The sequence below is a fragment of the Panthera uncia genome, chromosome D2, assembly GCF_023721935.1.
Source record: "Panthera uncia isolate 11264 chromosome D2, Puncia_PCG_1.0, whole genome shotgun sequence".
In the NCBI taxonomy this organism is placed as follows: Eukaryota; Metazoa; Chordata; class Mammalia; order Carnivora; family Felidae; genus Panthera; species Panthera uncia.
In genome coordinates, this window is record NC_064818.1 from 12,090,252 (window position 1) to 12,109,989 (window position 19,738).

A 19,738-nucleotide genomic window follows, 5' to 3' on the forward strand; every position below is an offset into this window, starting at 1 on the left:
TTGGTAGTGTTACTTTACTGTTCCCTCCGTTAAAGATAAAACTGTTATTTAAATTCTGTTGACTGGAGAAAATCCTTGGTCATTTCCATTTATTGCTTTTTTTCTTTATGTGATTTGCTTGAAGCTTGGGAAAAATTGTATATTAGAGTGAGTTCTAGGAAATTAAAAGGTTAGGATTCAGTTCTTTTCAGGGTTTTAATGGATGTTTTCACTACCAAGAAAATAAACAAGTGAAGTGTTCTTAAGCTGAAATTTATGTAACTTTATTTTACCGCAAATTGGATTGGGGGGGGGGGTGGTCAGCCTACATTTTCACGTATGTGTGTATCTCCTAAATGTATGTGTAGGAACCTCTGTTTTGTGCGCCCGGTGATACTGTATGATCTTTGTGATATAATGTGTTTTTCTAAGTCACAGACCCCCTTGTGCAGGGACACTAGAGCACTGAGTGTGTCGTGAAAACACGTGGCTGGTATCTCCTCCCACATTTTGTCTTCCTCTCGTCACCTGATTTAAAAATCCAGCACTTGATACTATAGCTGACAGAAATGATTGTACCGGCTGATGAAGTAATGAAAATGAAGAAAAGGAAAATAATTCCTTCCTTCAACAGCATGGGTTAATTTTTTTTTTCCCCGTAAGTGGCATCTATGTAAGTTAGACATATTATATATTAAAACTGATAAAATTTGAATGCTTCTCCTGTGTTGATTCTTAGATTATCAAGAGGATCAGACAGAATACTAAGTTTTCAGCTTTGAAATTTAAGTCAAACCTGCTGACACGATAACGTTGTGAATTACTCAATACTTGTCAGCTCTGTGTGTATACGAAACACTGCCATATTTTTGGACTTGACCTAGGTGCCACTGTGAGAAAGGACAGCTGTTTCCATCTACGTCAGCATCACCTTCAGCTGGAAGTTGGGGGACAGCCGACAGTCCAGCGCTCGGCAGTTTGCAGCCTGAAGTGCCCGCGGAACCCCTGGCTGTCCACCACAGCACGCAGACTGCTTCCGTGGGATCGCGGAAATGATTTGGTGAAACGTCACAGACACAGACATGCCCGCAGGTGGGTGTGCGTTCTAGCTTCAGATCTGAACAGGTGCAGCTTTGATTTTGAACACCGTTCTAATAATGTGTTGTGGTACCCACCAGACTGTAGAAAATGTGAATTAAAGTAAATGTTTCTGCGATCTTTCTTTTCTTGTTCCCTTCCCCCCCCGCCCCCCATCCCCACCCCGCCTTTGAAATGTTTCCTGTGATGAGCTGAGGATTTGATTATAGTTAGTGGAGAACTGAGAGAGGACGGAAGCAGTCAGAGCTGGTTTCTCGGAATGGCAGCCACCGGCCTCCAGCGTGCAGGGTTTCCTCCGGCTCCTGGTCGCTGCGGCAGCAGCAGTACGTAGGTCCGGTTACTAATCCGTTTTAGGAGAGAACGCAGAAGAGTGGATGACTAACTTGTCCGTAGTCACAAATTGTAGGTTGTGGGACTAAAGCTTAAAACCAGCAAGTCTGACTCCATGTCCCTTGCTCGGAATGTAGTGTATCTGTGTTATCACAGAAGTTGGCTTATAATACTCAACTAAAAATTGGGGACTTTGAGTATTTTTGGACTTGTTTTGAGTCACAAGGCTTTTCAAATATTCTTTAATTTTCCAGATAAGTAATGCATTCGCATGGTTGAAAAACCAAAAAATAGGAAAGGCCATACAGTGGAATGTCTTCTTTCTGTCCTTGGCCAACCTCCCATACTGCGGACCTCCGCCACCCTTCACCCCTCACCACAGCCTCTGCCCTTGGTCTCTTAGGTTTCCATCCACACTCTACTTGGGCTTTACACAAGCAAATACAAATGTAAAGTCTTCATTTTGCCTCTCATTTTTACCCAGGAGTAGCATCCTATACATACCATCTGCTTTTATTCACTTAATTTTTCTTGGTAGTCTTCCCGTATCACTAGTTACTTCACTCATTAAATAAACTTTTTTTTTTTTTTTCACTAACTGCTCGATATTCCATAGTGTGAATGGACAGTCGTTTAATGAACCAACGCCCTACTAATGGGCATGTGTCATTCCACACATATGTAAATATGTACTTGTAGAATAAATTCCGCAAAATGGAATTGTTGGGTCACAGGCCATATACATTCATAATTTTGAAAGATAGACCGTTTCCCTCCACGGAGGCAATTTTACCGGATTGACGGATCTACCTGCTTACCCGCCACCTTACCTACATGGATGTGGGTTTGATGTTTGCTGTTCTGATAGATACAAAATTGTGTATCAGTGTGTTTTAGTTTTGATTTTTCTTATTACCGGCGAGACTGACTCCTTTTAACATGTTTAAAATCCATGTTGTTTGTACATGTTTCCTTCTGTGTTCGTATCTTTTACCCGTTTTTGTACTACACCGTTGATCTTCTGTTTCTGCGAGTGCTTTGTTACAGATATTAATCCTTTGTATTTTTTTTTTTTTCTTCTATTTGGTGTCTGTCTTGTGACTTGGCTTATTTAGGATAGCTTTGCCATGCAATTTTTTTTAATGCAGTCTAATTTATCAGTTTCTCAGTGGTTTCTGGACTTTGAGTCAGAGTTAGGAATACCTTCTTACTTTCAGAGCAGTGATTCACCTACCTTTTCTTTTAGAACTTTCATGGCTTTTTTTAGATCGGAATTTGATTCCTTTGGAGTATGTCCTGGCATGGGGTGTAAGTTATGGATTCGACCCAATTTCTTCCTGCCTGATTACTCAGTTATTCCAGTGTCATTACTGGACAGTTCATCTTGTCCTCACCAGTCTGAGATGCTACATTTATTGTATCTAACACCCTACATGCATTTAGGTCTGTATCTGGGTTCTCCGCTGCATCGGCCTGTTGACTCAGGTACCAGTACCACAGTTTAAAATTTTAATTACTCGGGGTCTGTGTTTAAATATCTGGTGTGGTGGTCCCCTCTTCTCCCCAACCTCCCCTTTTAAAAAAAAAAAAAAACAGTTTTCTTTAGCTTTGCTTTATTCCATATGAGTTATAAAAACATTCTTGAACACACAGACCATGCTAGAACTTGACCCTATTCGGTGTTTTCTCTGGAGAGTTGCCCTTTTAAGCACCTAATGTGTCCCTAATTCTTTACCGGATAAGAATCTACTTTTTACTGCCTGTTGTGTTCATTATTTCAGTGTTTCACCTGCCAGTGCCCAGACAGGTGAGGGCCACGACTGGGCAGGCAGTGCCTGTGTAGACCTATTTTCATCTCCATGCTCCTGTTTTAAGATGGAGTTCTCAAATGATTCCTAGAGGCTATCTTTACGTAAAATCCTTATTTCCTTTTTTATTCCATTATGAATTCTTTACCCGAAAGCTACATATCTGTCAGACTCCTAAGAAAACAGGGATAGGCTGTTATAGGAATATTATACTTGTCAAATCAATACATAGCAGATACAAGTGCAAATCAAAGAAGTTACCCTTAAAAAAGACACAGTCTACCACAAGAACAGGATTGGACTGTTCATTCACTGTTGTGGGTGTCGGGACAAATACCCCAGCCATCATGTAGCTTATGAATTACGTAACCTAACTAGGCTATCCCTAGCTTCTAGCGAGGACACACCCAGGAATAGCTAACATAGAAACCTGTCTAGCAGAGAAGATGCCCTCAGTGTGAACACATCTTCGTGTCTCTCTGACGATGCCATCAAGTTGTCACAGATGGATTAAAATCACACAGTAACACCCCTCGCTCACAGCAGAGTCCACATTCTTCAGGCAGCACTCGGATAAATTATTTAACTTTTCCATACGGATTTCCTTCACAGAATATGCCTCCGAATGGGAAAGTGTTCTCCACTGCGTAGGTGTTGGGTCTGCAAACTTCAGTAAGGGGACAGCAGGCCACAGGTACTCGGTAACACAAACTGAATGGCTCTGACAAAACATTTGTTCTTCCTAAACATACCGTTTTATATCTCAATTAATGCCCGAATTCAAGGAGCACTATGTGGGGACCGCCAAGGGACTGGAGGGGCTGTTGTCGGTTAGCAAGATTCGCGGGAAACTGAGGTTCAGAGAAAGGGAGGGATTTAGAGGGAAGTCACAAATCTAGCTTGAGGAAGCAGGCATCTGATCTCCAGTTTTGGCCACGCTGAAGTTCAGAGGCAGAAAACCTGTTCTGGAGATAAAGAGGCTTAATGTTCTGAGCCTTAACGTTGCAAAAGGGAAGACAGATTTGGAGGCTATGCTGGAATGAAGTATCATCAGTTTCTGGGCAGAGAGAGGAGAGGTTTCAGCCACAGGTCAGAGAAAAGATGAAAATCCAGCTTTGGAGGAACCAGGTGGATTCCATCAGGAGCTGGTGATTTGGATCCGAGGACTTGGATCCCCTAATTGATGATCGGGGCGGTCCACCTCAGAACTCCACACGGAGGGACCCTCCGTGAAGGCCCAGGCCCCGAGGAGCTGTGTGACCGGCACAGGGAATCCACAGTGATATCTAGGTTGGGGGTACGGGGACATCTTTAGCTGCTTCCAGGTATTCTGACCCACTGGCACAAGGCCTTTGCATATATTCCTGCTACGGGCCGAGAGGAGAGTTAACGGAAGGGTGCTGCTGAGTTTACACCCTGGACCCACAGACTGGCAAACACCCAATAATCCCAGTGTCTAGCACATAATAAGCACTCTATAGACACTGACAGGGTTCCACTCCCTTCGTTCCTTAAATGTTTCCTCACTTGAATCACTTTACGGTTTCTGATGAGAATTCCATTATTTTAGCCTGATCCTTTCCATGAGAAGCCTTAAAATAGCATTGTGCACAGTTAGAAACTTTTTTAATTAGTGAAATTCTCACTAACCTGGGACAAAAAATGGAAAGGCCTAGGAGCTAGGTCTTTGATGGACCTGACACTTGTCTAGGTTTTATTATACATCCTCTAAAGTGAAAAGGTATTTTTTAAACAAAGTTTCTTCAGTTGGAAACCTTCAAAAAAGGTTCAAATACTTAAACCCATTTAATTCTAATGTAAATTTACCTTTATTGAAAAAATAAAAGCAATGTTCTAAAAAAATAAAAGCAATATTCTAGTATATCTACTATGAGTAAATATAAATGAGAACCTTTTCCTCCAAGCACTTTTCATGCTCTAGGATTTACTAATGCTTATTCCTTTCCTCTTAATAGGAATTAAGTGTTCAAGGCCAACAAAGAGCAGTTCTGTTGGATTTTGGTAAAAGGGTATCTGGGGACGCACTTGCAGGTGTCCCTGATTTACGCAGCTAAACAAGCCCAGTTTTAACAATGTGCCTGATACATTCAAGAGAGAACTGGCATAACTAAATATGATTGATGTGTAGAGTGCAACCGTCAAAACTTCTTACAGTCCCAGCTCCGTGTATCACAATCACTGGCTCAATTAAACAGGTTAATTGTAGAAAGAAAAAAAGAGCCGATGAAAGGTATCCACACGACTCAGCTGGCACCTGTAGACCGTTACCTGCAGGGGTGCACACCCATTCTGCAAGATCTCCAGCAGGTACACAGAAATACTTAGCCTTTTAGCGCAGAATCAGACTTAGTCCACAATTTTCAGTGACTCTGCCTCTTCCCCATTTTTAACTTTTAAACGACCAGGGTTTAAATTTCATCATGTTGCCTTAAAACAGGAGGACACGTAGATATTTTACAACCAGTAATCCCTACTCCTTGTCTTCTCTTAGCCTTTCATATTTCTTTTTTTTTAATTTTTTTAATATTTATTTTTGAGATAGAGACAGAGCATGAACAGGGGAGGATCAGAGAGAGAGGGAGACACAGAATCTGAAGCAGGCTCCAGGCTCTGAGCTGTCAGCACAGAGCCCGACGCAGGGCTTGAACTCACGGACTGTGAGATCATGACCTGAGCCGAAGCCAGCCACTTAACCGACTGAGCCACCCAGGCGCCCCAGCCTTTCATATTTCATGTAAGCAGTAGTAGCTTTGTTAGTGTACCTATTTCACAACACTTAGGAAACTAAAGGAAATTTTCATTTCCCTTTTCATACCATACCTGTAACATTTCACAGGGTACACGTGGTCATTTACTAGGAGAGAGTTTGATACAATCCTATTTTTTACATTCTAGATGTGTTTACAATACTTGTGCTTTAGCAATACTTTTTAGAAAGGGGAAGAGAAATATAGGCTCTTAGAACATTTTTATCCTTTCCAGTAAAAAAAAAATAGTTCAAATAGCTTTATCATAAAAATAGAATTTTGGCTTTTATCGGTTAGTGCTGGGTATTTAATTTTCCTGCCAGTAGTGATAGAATAATGTGTTGATACAGCAGGAGTAGAATAATTGGATGATTTTAGTGATTTATTACTATATTAAAAAAATATACCTACCCTTGAATGATCTTAAGTACTTTCTGAAAGCATGATCTAAAGTTTTAAGCATATGCCGGGGCTGCCTTTAAATTTTCCTAAGTATTAGTAACAAAGACAGTACTCAGGTGTTCTTAAAGCTATTTAGAATGACAACTTACAATATAATAGGCAACCCAAGTAATCAGTGCAAATTTTGCTTCAGTGTACAATTTTCCCTGACAGTAACTATTTTCAATGATGTGTGACCCCAATTCTTCCATATACTAAAAGGCAAGAATGCTGTTATGTGGGATTCTGCAGGATAAACGTGTTCTGTACAAATGACATAACCCAATCACAAACCATTTATGACTTGAGATGGCAATTTTAAATACTATCAAGAGAAAGTAGACTTGATCTCTGTGAATGAAATCAGTGCCCAGAGATGTTATTTCTGAAGACCACACACACAAAAAAAAAGACATTTTGAAATGGGTTTCATCATGAAGGCAGAGCTTATTAATATAACTTTCTCTTCATCTCCTCCTCCTGTCCCGAGATGTAAGATTTCGTAGGCAGAGCAGATACTTTCTGGTAACAGCACTTCCTCTAGTACCTTCTCTCCGATTTACAGAAGATCGGAGCATTCAACTGACAGAGCCATGCACCACGGTTTTGCATTAGAGGCAGTTTTACTTCTAGAAGATCTTGGAGGTTTCAGAGTAGCACCTGTGGCTGGGGAACCAGTATTTGAGGACAGGGGTCTCATTTAAACGGAAGAGGACTTCTAAGCAATCGTCTGGAACACACCCTTTTGCGTGGCTAAGAGGCAGGAATCCTGCTACAGAAAACTGCCCTTTTTAAAGTTGCAGTTTCTAATAGGCTGCTCGCAGCGCTATTTAAAAATAAAGGGCATTACTCGAGATACGGAGATACGGTGGGAAATTACAGGAAACCTGTTGAGTCTTCTGGATCAAGGGCATTTATGACTCATCCCCTTGCGAGAACCTCTCCTTTGTTCCTTGAAGGTAAGGAACCATCGGTGCTTTGGGAATGGCGCTGTCCTGCAGAGGCCCTCAGGTACCGCTTATCAGATTTCACCGGGCTGAAAAACCAGGGAAAGTTTCCACATAGAGCAGAGCACGTTTAATAGTGTGAGTCCACTCGGTTTTTAACACACCGACTCATCACCGAAGCGTATGCATTAGTGCCCTGTTGATACCACCTTTTTGGCAAAATTTAGGAGATTAGTTGAGGGAACAACTGCCTGGACCTTAACTCAGAGGAAGGGGCCAATTACCTGGTACAAGTCCTGGACATTCTCCTACATCATAACTTTTAACACTGGAGTTGCAACTGGCTTTCCGAGATGTCAACTGTATTTTGAGTTGATTCAGAAGCTTCGGATCTGCATGACCCGAAGAGGTGAGGACCTAAAGAACACTTTAGTCCAAAAGCCTTAAACAACCATCAGACCATGTACTGTATGCTTTTAAAGTGAATTATGCATAAAAGTCTGTGCAAACTACAAACATATATTGCAATAACATTCTCAAAAAATCCTAGTATATATTTTAGCATTAAGTTATATAAAATACATCTTTATAAAAGTACAGAATTTTTTTAAAGTTTAAATTATACCCACTGAAATAGGTGGCCAGGCTCACTTTTTAGTACTAAAATAAGGTTTTTATCAATCTAAATTATTGCTTAGTCCTATGGAGCCATTAGAAACCTGTAACAAATAAAAATCAAGTCCTATTTCTTAAGGAAAAGTGCCTTATTAAAAATTCAGCTGTCATTAAGTTAGTCTCTCTGAAGCCTCTCACTTGAGGAATCTTCCATAAAATTTTTTACTGATGCTGCCCCTGGCTTGGCTTGTCAGGATCCAACATGGAGTCTGGTTGGAAAGTTCCCACCTGTGCCAGGAAGCTGTTTGTTTGCTGTCCCCAGTCATAGTAGTCTGGAGCAAAACTTAAAAAGAAAAAGACATATTGGTGACTTGGAACGCTGTACTTCCTCCTGATGACCTATTTTAGATGGACAGAACTGGGGGTTTTGTAGATAAAGTGTAGACAAGCCCAGTTTTTTAAAGTAGCTTCTTGAAGTCCATGTGCAGTGGCCAGAAGTTCACCCGCAAAAACCTACTGAACGCTGTGCAGCCCAGAAGCATCGTATTAGAACCGTAAGCCAATCACTATGTATAACAAAATATTCCACCAGCAAATTGTGTCTGACCGCTCTGGACAGGTAACTTCGCACTGATTTTTGTCATGTGTCGAACACTCGTAGAATCAATAACTGCCCTGTTGGGCTTCTGTGAGTTAATACCTGTAAAGTGCTTAGAACAGTATCTCAGCGTCTAGTAAGCCCTCAACAGTGTACTTTTTATATTCTTCTCACGTTCCATGTAATAGAAAAGGGATCATCTTCCACAAGGGGAGTGAGGACCCTCTCAGCTCTAGGCTGCCTTTGGCAGGTGAGAGCCAGCAGGACAGGGAGGGACACACATAGCGAGAGGGAAATGTGGTGGGGGAAAGGGATGAGAGAACATTCTAGGGAGGAGGGTGAGAACAACTTTTGACCTCGGGAAGTCCTTGGTTATTGGCTCCCCTCCAGATTTCTGTGTTCTACACATCTGCTGCTGTGGTCTGTGGATTGCTGTGCTTTCCCCAAGCACCATCTTGGATTCTGTCTGGTTCGCTGCTCCCTCATCTAGTGAGCAAACCATGTGTCCCCCAAGCTTTTCCTCAGTTCTGTGTCCCTAACACAAGGGCGCCTCTCACGTTTTCCAAGGACATTTATTGTTCGTAATAAGGAGTAAAAAAGCTAGCTTATCTTCTATCATTCCATCCTGAGGGTGGAGTTGGCAGGGGGGAGGATAATTTATGTTAAAATGTTAATGATCACCCTTTAAATGTACAAAGGATTGCAAAAAAAAAAAAAATAATAATAATAAGCTTTCACTTCCAAGAAACACACTTCCAAGAAAAGAGGCCTGAAGCCTCCCTTTCACAGCAAGCGAACGGGGTCCTGGGACCACAAGCCCCAGCAGAGAGGCGCTCGGTAAGCACCAGCTCAGCCCTTTTTGCTTCTCTCCCTGCTGCTGGCCCTGAAGTCCCAGGTTCACAGGCCGCAAGAGGGGACACGATGATCACTGGGCCCTGGGGAGTGGCTAAGCATCACAGGCTGAAAAGGGGGAAGGGAACCCCAGTAGCTCCCAGTAGCTCCCGCCCCTCCTGTCTGCCGCAGAGTAAGGAAGCATAATCCTGGGGGCGGGCCTCTCAGGCTGCACTTAGTCTGCTAGTCAGGGGCTTCTCCTCCCTCCATTTCCTCTTTGCCGCACAGCCTCCAGCTCCAGGGCTATTTTACATGGGCGTTTTCTCTTGGGTTGAATCGATTTCACCAGTGCAGTCCTCCGCCTACTAACCATGCCTCTCTACCTTGAACTGGGGTCTCACCTTCCCTGAAGTCCCTGAGGGGCGATGTTCCAGGCAAGGTCATCATCACTATCGTATCTTCGAGGGTTATCAAAGAAGTAAGATCTGGGGCTGAATCCGTGGCTGGGGACCATCCCAGGGTTCGTCTAGAAAGACAGTTAATTGTTCCGTTACTTTGAGACACTATGCCTTCCTCTAGACAAAGACGAGGAAGATTCTTTCTTGTTGGAAATTGAAGATTCTGTGCCCATCTGAGTGGAGGATGTACCTGTTCAACTACAGTGTTCATTTTAGTTGCTTTTATATTTAAGAGGTGTTAACTTTTTCTTTTCTCAGTATGGACAAAATCTTTCAGAGTTCTGCTTGCAACAATGAATTACTGTTTCAATCCCTTACTGAAACACCAGGCACGGCCCAAAGTAGCCAAACTCCATAGTCCCGAATTAGCTACAAACCTCTATAAACATGTGGGCATTTACCACAAGTTAAAATAGTGAAACGATAATGATGAAATAATTTTGAGAAGGTTTTGTATCCAGTTTCCATATCCTGCTTCTATAATCCTTTCATCCTGTTTCCCCATGCTGAGCTCACCTTTCAAAAGATTTCAAATGACTAGTTTCATTAAGCAGAAGATCAGAACTGCATCATATGGCAAACCAAAGCTGGCATAAAATACAGAATTTGTTTGACATCCTTGTGCGTATCACTACTGGTCTGTTTTAGAGTTAAACAAGAGTCTGAAACAAGGTTGCTATATGATGGTATCTATATGGAAATGCCTCCTTTTCTAAGACTAATCTAGCAAATACAGGAAACAACTTACACAAGGTGGGATGCCTGAAAATTTATCAATTTGTAGCAGTTCAAGAATGTCTTTGCAGAAGAATGAATTTGGATCCCTAACCTCACACAGATACAAAAAGTAACTCAAAACGGATCAAGGGCCTAAATGTAAGAGTAAAACCTGTAAATTGTTGAGAAGAAAAATAAAGGCACGGATCTTTGTGACCCAGGAAATTCGGCAAAGGATTCTCAGAAATGGTACCAAAAGCATGAGCAACAAAAGAAAAAAACATGATTAAAATTAAAAACTTCAAAAGATACCATCAAAAAAGTGAAGAAACAGCCCAAAAATGGGAGCAAATATTTGCAAAATCCCTTATATGACAAGGGACTTGTATGTAAAATACACAAAGAACTCTTACAACTCAATAATAACTCCATTTAAAAATGGGCAAAGGATCAGGGCACCTGGGTGGCTGTCGGTTAAGCGTCCGACTTCAGCTCAGGTCATGATCTCGCGGTCCGTGAGTTCGAGCCCCGCGTCGGGCTCTGTGCTGAGAGCTCAGAGCCTGGAGCCTGCTTCGGACTGTGTCTCTGTCTCTCTCTCTCTGCCCCTCCCCCACTCACTCACTCTCTCTCTCTCTCTCTCTCTCTCTCTCTCTCTCTCTCAAAAATAAACAAACATTAAAGATTCCTTATTTTATAAAAGCAAGGGAAGCAAAGGATTTGAATAGACATTTCTCCAAGGACGATGTACAAATGCCCAATGAGCATGTGAAAAGATGCTGAACATTGTCAGTGATCAGGGAAATGCAAATCAAAAGACACAGCGAGGTACTAGCCAGCCAGGGTATCGAGAATCAAAAAATCAAATAACAAGCGCTGGGGAAGAGGTGGAGGAGCCAGAAGGTTCACACACGACGGGTGTGAACGTAAAATGGGGCACCTACTGTGGAAAAGAGTCTGGCAGGTCTTTTAGAAAACGTGCGGCACCAACTTCCAGGACGACGGCAGAGTCGGAGGGGCCTGAGCTCACCTCACCCCACAGATACAAGCAGATGACACATCGGTGTAAATAACCCAGAAAACAGTTCAAACACTGACACACCAAACTCCACAAGTAAACGCTGAGAAGGAGTCACGTCAAAGACCGTAGGGAGAGCAGAATCCTGCTCGAGAGCTAATGGGCGATGCCATCTACAGGTGGCCAGGACCTGTGGGCACAGTGAGGGCAGAGAAAGGGTTCCTCACACCTCCGGAGCCTGCATGGGGAAGTGAATCCCCGTAACATGTGGCTCTGGAAGCCAGAAGGGCCGAATTTCCTGCGTTCTTACAACCGGCTGCACTGAAAGCCTGGAACTTCGTAACTCACCAGGCTCAGTTCCGGAAGAGGCAGGAGGGACAGAGGGAAACCGTGCCCCACTCTTAACGAGACAGCACACCAAACAGCCGGAAGCTGCGGTTTGAGAGATGCCTGGGGCTCACGGGAGCCAGAGTTGGTCACTAACCTTAAGGCCCGTACCCGAGGGCCAGATTTCACTGGGAGACGCCTCCAGGAGCAAAGGGGCTGCAGACACAGCCTCCCTATCCCACCCCCACCCCCAGCAGTAAACAGCCACCTGGGGGAGCCAGCACCGTGCCAGCACCCACGGCCTGCCTCAGCCCTGGTGCCGCGGGTCCCCTCCTCTGGAAGACAGTCACAAACGTTGCCAAAGCCGAGTATCCCTACTGTGTGTTTTCGCAGGGCCTGGGTCCTGGCAGCAGTGGTGGGTCACCCCCCACAGGGCATGCTTGCACCTCATGGAAGCTGCACGCCCTGCCCTCTGTACACACTGCAGAGCGGCCCTGGCCAGCCTGTCTCCGCAAGGCTGCGTGTCCCCTGTGGAAGAGGACCCGCACGCGAAACTGCACGGGCAACGCACATTCCACTTGTGCGCTTTGCGGAGCAATCCAGGCTGGCAGGGCTTGGCGGTGGAGGGACATCCCCTCTGTAAAAGGGCCAGTTCCACCTTCTTAAAAGTACACAGCCCACTACTACTTTCAAGGGCAGGAAAAGTAACTGACTTTTCTAACAGAATCAGGGGTGCCTGCGTGGCTCAGTCAATTAAGTACCCGACTTTGGCTCAGGTCATGATCTCACAGTTCGTCTGGTGCTGACAGCTCGGAACCTGGAGCCCGCTTCGGGTTCTGTCTCCCTCTCCCTCTGCTCATGCTCTCGCTCTCTCTCAAAAATAAATATTAAAAAAAATGAAAATTAAAAAAAAAAAAAAAAAAAAACAGAAGTAGACAAAATGAGGAGATAGGAACATGTCCCAAATGAAAGAACAGGACAAAACCTCAGCAAAACACCTAAGCGAAACCAGTATAAGTCATATGCCTCATAGACACTTTAATGATCTTAAAGCTACTCACTGGACTTGAGAAAAGAGTGGGAAACATCAGTGAGACCCTTAACACCGAGATAAAATAGAATCAATCAGAGATAAGATAATCTAAAAATACATTAGATTTAATAAGTAGCCAGCCTGAGGCACCTGGGTGGCTCAGTTGAGCATCCAATGCTTGATTTCAGCTCAGGTCGTGATCTCACAGTTGTGGGACTGAGCCCTACATCAGGCTCTGCTCTGAGCACCAGGCCTGCTTGGGATTCTTTCTCTGCCCCTCCCCCACTCATGCTCACAACATTAAAAAAAGAAAAAAAAACAAAGGCTAGAGGAAGCAGAGGAACGCATTAGTCACCTGGAGGGCAGAGTGTTGGAAAGTAATCAATCTGAGCAGGTGAGAAGAAAAAACAAATTGTGCAAAATGAGAACAGACTTTGAAGCTCAGCGACTCCATCAAGCATCATAACACTGCATGACACGGATCCCAGAAAAAGAAGAAAAAGAAAAGGGAGCAGGAAATGTATTTGAAGAAATAATAACTGAAACCTCTGTAATGTGAGGAAGGAAATAGATACCCAGATCCAGGAGGCATACAGATCCCTCAAAAAAATCAACCACACCAGGAGGTATGGTGATCAAAATGGCAAAACAGTGATAAAAGATTTTAAAAGCAGCAAAAGAAAGGACTGTTATGTGCCAGAGAAACCCGATAAGGCCATCCGCTGCCTTTTCAACACAAACTTTGCAGGCCAGAAGGGAATGGCATGATATATTCAAAGGAAAAAATCTGCCATCAAGAATACTCAACAAATAATCCTAAAATTTGTATGGAACCACAAAGACCCCAAACAGTCCATGCAATCTTGCAAAAGCAAAGCAAAGCTGGAGGGATCACAACTCCAGACAAGTTATATTACAAAGCTGTAGGCATCCAAACAGCGTGGTGCTGGCGCAAAACAGACACATAGGCCAATGGAACAGAACAGAAAACCCAGAAATAAATCCACGATTATATGGTCAATTAAAATTCAACAAAGGCGGCAAGAATACACAATAGGAAAAAGACAGTCCCTTTAACAAATAGTATTAGGAAAACGGGGCCACATTTTTACACCATACACAAAGTAAACTCAAGATGGAGTAAAGACCTAAATGTGAGACCTGAAACCATAAACATCCTAGAACACAGGTAGTAATTTCTCTGACCTCACCCACAGCATCATTTTTCTAGATATGCCTCCTGAGGTAAGGGAAACAAGAGCGAAAATGAACTATTGGGACCACATCAAAATAAAACGCTTCTGCACAGCAAAGGAAACAACCAACAAAACCAACAGATAGGGTTACTATCTAAATTATATAAAGAAGTTATAGGGGCGTCCGGGTGGCTAGGTGGGATGGGCGACCAACTCGGGCTCAGGTCGTGATCTCGCAATTTGTGAGTTCAAACCCCGCGTCGGGCTCTGTGCTCACAGCTTGGAGCTGGAGCCTGCTTTGGATTCTGTGTCTCCCTCTCCTCCTCGTGCTCTCTCAAAAATTAATAAACGTTAAAAAAATAATTTTAAAGAAGTTATAAAATGCAACATCCAAAAACCAAACAATCCAACTAAAGGGGTGCCTGGGTGGCTCAGCTGGTTAAGCGTCTGACTCTTGGTTTCTGTTCAGGTCCTGATCCCGTGGTTCATGAGATTGAGCCCTGTGTTGGGCTCTGTGCTGGCAGTGTGCAGTCTACTTGGGATTCTCTCTCAAAATAAATAAACTTTTTTTTTAAACGGGCAGAAGGAAGACATGAAAGGACATTTCTCCGAAGAAGACATCCAGATGGCAAACACACACATGAAAAGATGCTCAACATCACTCGCCATTAGGGAAATGCAAATCAAAACCACAATGAGATATCACCTCACACCTGTCAGAATGACTAAACTCAAAAACACAAGAAACAAGTGTTGGCAAGAATGTGGAGGAAAAGGAACTCTCGTGCGCTGTTGGTGGAAATGCAAACTGATGTAGTCACTGTGGAAAACAATATGGAAGTTCCCTCAAAAAATTAAAAACAGAACTACCCTATGACCCAGTAATTGCACTACTAGGCATTTACCAAAGGAATACAAAAACACTAATTCAAAGGGATATATGCAACCCTATGTTTACTGCAGCATTATTTACAGTAGCCAAATTATGGAAGCAGCCCAAGTATCCACTGACAGATGAATGGATAAAGAAGATGTGGTGTATATATACAGTGGAATATTATGCAGCCATAAAAAAGAATGAACTCTTGCCATTTGCAACAACATGGATGGTGCTAGATAGTATTATGCTAAGCAAAATAAACCAGTCCGAGAAAGACAAATACCATGTGATTTTCACTCAAAACAAATGAGCAAAGGGGGGGGAAAAAAAAGAACAACAAACCAAAAAACAGACTCTTAACTATAGAGAACAGTTATCACAGGGAAGATGGGTGGGGGATGGGGGAAATGGGGGAGGGGAATTGTAAGTACACTTATCTTGATGGGCACTAAGGCACGGATGGAATGTCAACCTGCCAATATTATACACCTGAAACTAATACAACGCTATATGTTAACCATACTGAAATTTTTAAAAAGTTCCACATAGAGTTACCACATGACCTAGCAGTTGCATTCCTAGATATATACCTAAGAGAAATAGAGACCTATGTTCACACAGAAACTTGTACATTGATGTTTACGGAAGCACTGTTCTTGAGAGCTAAGAAACAGAGGGGCACCTGGGTGGCTCAGTTGGACATCTGACTTCAGCTCAGGTCGTGATCTCATGATTCGTGAGTTCGAGCCCCACGTCAGGCTCCGTGCTGACAGCTCAGACTCTGGAGCCTGCTTTGGAATCTGTGTCTCACTCTGTCTCTGCCCCTGCACTGCTTGCACTCTCTCTCTCTTCATCTCTCAAAAATAAACATTAAAAAATGTTTTTATAAAGCTGAGAAATGGAAACAATGGGTAATTGGATAAACAAGATGTGATCTATCCATACGATGAAATGTTATTCAGCCCTAAAAAGGAACAAAGTACTAACACATACTGCAACACGGATGAACCCTGAAAACATCATGCCGAGGGAAAGAAGCCAGTCACGGAACACCGCGCGATATGATCCCGTTCCTGTGAAAGTCCACAAGAGAGAGATGAATAGACACAGATTAACAGTTGCTCAGGGGCTGGGGGCAGGGGATGGGCAGTGATAGCTAATGGGTACAGGTTTCTTTCTGAGGTGATAAAAAACGTTCTCAAAAGTGTGGTGACGGACGTACGTATCTGAATACACTGAAAACCACGGAACTGTAGACACGAAATGGGGAAACTGCACGGTATGGGGATTCTAGCCCATTAAAGCTGTTTAAGCAACAACAAAAATACCGAGATTCTCAAACTTCACAGTGCATCCAAATCACCTGGGGTGCTTTTTATTGAAAACGTGGATTCCCTGAACCTACCCGGGAGATCCTCACCTGGGTCTGGAACGTGGCCTAAGAGTCAGTGCTGACACTGAGCGCCCTTGGGACTCCATGGGGACGGGAGGGAGCCACACTGCGAGGACGGTCACATTGGCTTTAGTGATGCCAAGTGCAGAGGCTTGTTTATACCGACTGGACGATGGGTACAAGCGGTAGATAACGTTTTAAAGAAACACCTCCACCTGCAGCATGTGCTTTTAAAGTCAACGAAACACGAGTCGTATTTTAAATCCACCCCCCCCCCCCCCCCGCCCCAAAGCAACATTAGACTGTTTTTTCTCCAAGCAATGACAGGAACTACAGACAGTAATCAGATTATTACTGAGCCATGCATATTAGCAATGTAGCTGCCCCAAACCGTATGCCAAGGAGAGCCACCGCTCACCACAGTAATGAGCATTATGGACTCGGGAGCCAGACTGCATTTGGTCCCGGCTCTGTCTCCGACTGGCCGTGTGGACCCTGAGCCTCGGTGTCCTCATCTAAGTATGGTAACAGTTTACCATACTGTAAACTGTTGGTTTACAGAGGGTAAAGGATTAAAGCACCGATCAGAATCGGGCTCAGCACGCACACGCACTGCACCGTCCAGCCGTTAGCTACTTCCAGCAAACTCTGCACGCAGTAATGGCATTAACTCTGCAGTCCTCTGCCTGAGGATGTTTTAGGCACACTGGTGCTTTGCCAAGCCCAATCTGACACTCGCGCCACCTGCTCGTTGGAGTTAGTCCGTGTGTAGAAAAGGGAGGGTGTTTTTGTATTCAGGATCATGCGTCGTTCGTACTGAAGTCACTTCCTCGCGGTAAATTAGGAGAAAATATCCTTGGGGGCATAAAGGGTCGCTGTAACTCACTAATCTGCTACTGTCGGTGGGAGCTTCTCGTGAGTGTGGTGCACAGACTCGAAGTCCCGGAGATCTTCTTCTGCAAGGTCATGACTGTTTTCATAACTCGTGTGTTAAGATGTAATCTGCCTTTTCCGTGGTCTCAACACTGGCACTAATGGAGAATCAAAGTGCTGTGGCATCGACTGCACCGGCCATCACCGCGTCCTTCCCCACACTGCACAGTCAGGTAAAGCAGGTCCAGTGAAGATGGTCTTCGGGGCGTCTGGGTGGCTCAGGTGGTTGAGCAGCCGACTTTGTCTCAGGGCATCTGACAATTCATGAGTTCGAGCCCCGCACTGGGCTCTGTGCTGACGGCTCAGAGCCAGCTTCAGATCCTCTGTCCCCCCTCTCTCTCTGCCCCCCATCCCGCTTTCTCTCCCTCAAAAAAAAAAAAAAAAAAGATTGCCTTTGACAAAGAGGAAGTTATTAGTTGTATTAAATCTTAACCCTTGGGCCTTTTTTATTTTGGGGGCAGGGAGAAAGAGAGAGAGAAGTGGGGCTGACCTGAAGCAGGGATCGTGTTTTTTTTTTTTTCCCCCAAAGCAGGGCTCGTGCTCCCCCAATGTGGGGCTCGAACTCATGAAGCATGAGGTCATGACCTGAGCCAAAGTCAGGTGCTTAAAGACTGAGCCACCCAGGTGCCCCTCAGACCTGTCATTTTACTATGTGATGTGACAAAATGGGACGTATGCACACGGCGCTTCTGCTGTGAGAGAGCTGTTTTGGGGAATAGACTCACAGCAGTGTGAGTTTACCTCTTTCTATGCAGCTTAACTCAGACCATGCTTTTTTGGACGTGGGTATGTGACGGACGCTTGAAAGTAAATGAAAGAGAATGTGTGGATGGTATTTGTTGTCACTGATCAAATTTGAGCTTTTAAGCCCAAATTAAAGCTTTGGAAAACCTGTATTCCCCACCATGAGCTAGAGGGCATCCCAATACTTAAAGAGTTTCCTGATGAGATCAGTGGTGATATTTAATGAATGAATTTTAGAAGATCTGCATAACTCAGTAAGCCAGTGTTTTCCTGATGACTGATGCATATTACAAATGATGCGTGGGTAAAAGATCCATTGAAAGCACAAGACAAACTGATGGATGTCCGTGTACAACAATCCGGAAAGTTCACTGGTATGGTTCTAGAGTCCACACTGCAGGTACCTTTTAAGAAACCACAACTTGGGGGCGCCTGGGTGGCTCAGTCGGTTAAGCGGCTGACTTCGGCTCAGGTCATGATCTCACGGCCCGTGAGTTCGAGCCCCGCGTCAGGCTCTGTGCTGACAGCTCAGAGCCTGGAGCCTGTTTCAGATTCTGTGTCTCCCTCTCTCTGACCCTCCCCCGTTCATGCTCTGTCTCTCTCTGTCTCAAAAATAAATAAATGTTAAAAAAAAATTTTTTTTTAATAAAAAATAAAAAAAAAAGAAACCACAACTTGTCAGTTTTGATGTGTATCAAAGAAAAATATCCACAATTACGTTATTAGAACACTTATTAGAACACTCCACTTCACTGCAACCACATCTTTCTGTGAGGGGAATTTTCTTCATATACTCAACGAAAACAACCTATTACAACAGAAGCAGAATCCAGATGTCTTCTATTAAAAGCAGGTCAAACCCCCCCCCCCCCAAGTTTAAAACAATGCTACTCTTCTATTTTGGTTTGGATAATGTTCTTTCTCATAAAAAAAATTAGGGTAATGTTTATTATTTTTAGTGCATTTTTTAATGTTTATTCATTTTTGAGAGAAAGAGGAGACCGAGAAAGAGATAGAGAGAGAGAGAGAGGATAGATGGGGGAGGGGCAGAGAGAGGGGGCACAGAGGATCTGAAGCAGGCTCTGTGCTGAGAGCAGCGAGCCCGATGCAGGGCTTGAACTCATGAACTATGAGATCATGACCTAAGCTGAAGTTGGATGCTCAGCTGAGCCACCCAGGCTCCGCTGGTTTTAAATTACACACACACACCTCCAAACAAGAGCCTCTGGGGTGCTCAATAATTTATCGGTGTAACCCCTAAGAGCCAAAGCAATCTTGAAAAAGAAGAACAAAGCTGTGTCACGCTCCCTGATTTCAAACTATATTACAAAGATACGGTAATCAAAACAGTACGGTATTGCCATAAAAACAGACACCTAGAGGGGCGCCTGGGTGGCTCAGTCGGTTAAGCGTCCGACTTCGGCTCAGGTCACGATCTCACTGTCCGTGGGTTCGAGCCCCGCGTCGGGCTCTGTGCTGACCACTCAGAGCCTGGAGCCTGTTTCGGATTCTGTGTCTCCCTCTCTCTCTGCCCCTCCCCCGTTCATGCTCTGTCTCTGTCTCAAAAATAAATAAATGTTAAAAAAAAAAATTAAAAAAAAAACAAAACAGCGTTTGCCGCTTTTGT

At 43.8% G+C, this 19,738-nt stretch overlaps 2 protein-coding genes across 5 annotated transcripts in view; one reads left to right on the forward strand and one right to left on the reverse strand.

Moving 5' to 3' along the window:
- ERO1B (endoplasmic reticulum oxidoreductase 1 beta) overlaps positions 1 to 1,195 on the forward strand; it is a 63,053-nt gene extending 61,858 nt beyond the window's left edge. For all 4 annotated transcript variants that reach the window (XM_049646106.1, XM_049646104.1, XM_049646105.1 and 1 more), the window contains one exon: positions 864 to 1,195. In XM_049646106.1, coding sequence (XP_049502063.1) covers positions 864 to 1,035 — 172 coding nt within the window. In that variant the 3' untranslated portion in view covers positions 1,036 to 1,195. The remainder of the gene's footprint in view (positions 1 to 863) is intronic.
- A 6,061-nt stretch (positions 1,196 to 7,256) lies between these two features.
- GPR137B (G protein-coupled receptor 137B) overlaps positions 7,257 to 19,738 on the reverse strand; it is a 49,310-nt gene continuing 36,828 nt past the window's right edge. The window contains exons 8-9 of the mRNA XM_049645978.1: positions 9,817 to 9,941; positions 7,257 to 8,329 (exon numbers count right to left, since the gene is read on the reverse strand). Coding sequence (XP_049501935.1) covers positions 8,209 to 8,329; positions 9,817 to 9,941 — 246 coding nt within the window. The 3' untranslated portion in view covers positions 7,257 to 8,208. The remainder of the gene's footprint in view (positions 8,330 to 9,816; positions 9,942 to 19,738) is intronic.